The 2,541-nt window shown below is 39.7% G+C and overlaps 1 protein-coding gene across 1 annotated transcript; it reads right to left on the bottom strand.

The window, feature by feature from the left end:
• Positions 1-6: 6 nt before the first annotated feature.
• LOC116380380 (G-protein coupled receptor-associated protein LMBRD2B-like) lies at positions 7-2,535 on the bottom strand. Its single transcript, XM_031842306.1, has 6 exons — positions 2,338-2,535; positions 2,039-2,142; positions 1,918-1,964; positions 1,260-1,374; positions 754-880; positions 7-667 (listed from the first exon to the last, which is right to left on the bottom strand). The coding sequence occupies exons 1-6, from the start codon at positions 2,430-2,432 to the stop codon at positions 604-606; spliced, it is 552 nt and encodes a 183-aa protein (XP_031698166.1). The 5' UTR covers positions 2,433-2,535; the 3' UTR covers positions 7-603.
• Positions 2,536-2,541: the final 6 nt, after the last annotated feature.

The raw sequence follows: 2,541 nt of genomic DNA, 5'->3' as shown, positions 1-2,541 counted from the left end.
GTTACAGAGAGTGAGACAGGTGTTACTGAGAGTGAGACAGGTGTTACTGGGAGTGAGAGTGGAGCTTTAACTCTCAATGAAACGTCTCAGAATAAATAAAATGATTTAAAAACACCTGAACTTAAAGTCACATGATTTAAAAGATGAAAATTTAAACCCCATAAATTCAGACGGATGGTTTTCAGAGTGAAACACTTCAATGCTTTTAATAAAGACATATTTTAGTATTTTAACAACATGAATTATTAAGCATTGATGAAATTAACTCGTTTCAACATTCAGATTATTACAGGATATTTGATTCATGATGAGAATGAAGATGATTGATTGAACAGCTATTGATCAGATATCAGTGATAAATAAATAAAAGACATAAATAAACATTGTAACCTTCATTAAAGTGACGTGAGGTCGTGCAGCAGCTCAGACTCCAGCTGTCCTGACATGCGGACCAACATCTGGACCTCAGAGCGTTTTAATAGAGCTTCATTAACGTTCCTCCAGTGAGCTGCACAACAGCTGGACGTCTGTTTCTAGTTACCATGCATCCTGGAGGTCATGTGGTACATTCACTTCCTGTTGATCTCTACGGATTCATCAGCGTCAGACGTCGTCGAATATTCGGCTGCGAGACGACGACATGGACAGATATCGTCCTCCTGCGTGTCTGAGAGACAAACACACATGCATCACTTTACCACAGCGGTGTAGAGTTCTGTCGTCGTGTCATCAGAAGCAGGAAGTGGTCTCTACCTGCTAGGCTCCACCTCCAGAGGGTCGTCGGTCAGAGACTCGGCGTTGAAGTCTAAAGGTTCAGCATCCTGAAGCAGCTCGATGGAGTCTCTCTCTGAGCGACTCCCAGAGCGGGAATACTTAGCCTCTGTTCAACACAACACAACAGAGTTATTATTATTATTATTATTATTATTATTATTATTATTACTACTATTACTATTGTTACTATTATTATTACTACTACTACTATTATTACTATTACTATTACTATTATTAGAAACTGGTTTGGTCCAGTTCTAGGACACGAGGACATGAGGTCCACAATAAAAACATTATGATGCTCGTTATGTTATTGTTTTTATTAATGTTATTCTATCATTTATTTGCTTTGTCTACCTGGTAAAGTTTATTTAAGTTCCTTTTAAAGCTCTTTATAAAATAACTATTATTATTATCATTATAATTGATAATAAAACACGCTGCTGGTCCCGTCCCTCCTCCCCTGTGATTGGACGCGTACTCACGTCTGTTGCTGCTGCTCATCACCGTGTTGGAGTAGCTGGTCTCCTTCAGCTCGTGACTGGTCCGGTTCCTCGCCGTGTGCTCCTCTCTCTGGTTCCCATAGCGCTCCTTCCACTCCTGTAAAGAACAACACACCATGAACACACCATGAACAACAACACGACGAACAGAAGAAGACGTCGCCAGTCATCTACCGGGAATTTAATTCTTGTAAATCTATGACTTTATAATCTCAGATTTACGACTAAATCATGTTTTTTTACCTCCATGATGATGTAGAACGAAAGGTTGATATCAGCAGTTTTTAATTACTTAATCACGTTTCTATTACAATAACTATATTTGATATATAACGAGTCATTTGATTAAATTCTGACCTACTTGCATGTTATTTTTATTATTATTTTATTATTTATTTTTAACAATATATAAATATATTTATATATATTTCACAGCAGCATTGTTAGACGCTTCGCTGTGATCGTTGTTCAAATAAGAAATAAAGTCTAAAACTTGCTGTGAATCAATAAAACAGGAATAACTTGTAATGGATGCTAAATACTTTTAATATGCAGTATTCTGTCAGAACATGAAGTACATTTATACTTCTCATTGTGAGTTTTAGTTCCGTCATCTCCTCAGAATACAAACGTTACTCACCCTCCGTCTGTTCTCTCCATCTTCAGTCCTCTGTCGCTTCCTTTTCTCTGTGAAAACCAAATCACATGAACAGCTGTTAACCTTCATCCCTGAGCAGCTTCCTCTCCCTGACTCCTCTCACCTCGTCGGATCAGCTCCTTCCCCTCGTCGATGAGGTCGGAGGTCATTTCACTGTCGCCCACAAACTGCTGGAAGCCCAACAGGTTGAGGCAGCGAGTCCCCAGACTGAGGAGAGAAGTTATGAACTCATCAATAACTGAATGAATGAACCAGCAGCTGTTAGTGATCATTGATGAACAAAAACACTTCATGAAACCAGGTTCAGTCACTTTAATGGTTGAATTAGCTCCTCCTCCTCACAGCTGAGCTCTAACACACAGAGTCAAGGGGCTGAGAATCATTCACAGAGCTCAAACAGACCTGAAGTATGTGGCGATGCAGAGGAGGACGATCAGCATCGGGTAGTAGATGTAGAAGCCGTTAGCGATGAAGGAGAGGACCCGCATGGACCCCATGATCTGGATCACAACAGGACTCAGTTATTAATAATCAATGTGACTTCATCTACCTGATAATACAGACGTGTACGCTGTCTGCTCCTTCTGTTTCTATGTGTGATGAACA

This window comes from Anarrhichthys ocellatus, unplaced genomic scaffold, assembly GCF_004355925.1.
Source record: "Anarrhichthys ocellatus isolate YVR2014 unplaced genomic scaffold, GSC_Weel_1.0 scaffold6991, whole genome shotgun sequence".
In the NCBI taxonomy this organism is placed as follows: Eukaryota; Metazoa; Chordata; class Actinopteri; order Perciformes; family Anarhichadidae; genus Anarrhichthys; species Anarrhichthys ocellatus.
The sequence above is the reverse complement of the archived record's forward strand: the minus strand, read 5'-3'. Positions and strand labels throughout refer to the sequence as shown.

Coding starts and splice junctions, on each gene's coding strand:
- LOC116380380 (XM_031842306.1), bottom strand. CDS start 2,432: ATGGGGTCCATGCGGGTCCTCTCCTTCATCGCTAACGGCTTCTACATC. Junction 1,965..2,038: donor GAAGGAGCTGATCCGACGAG/GTGAGAGGAGTC, acceptor TGGTTTTCACAG/AGAAAAGGAAGCGACAGAGG. Junction 1,375..1,917: donor ATGGAGAGAACAGACGGAGG/GTGAGTAACGTT, acceptor TGTTCTTTACAG/GAGTGGAAGGAGCGCTATGG.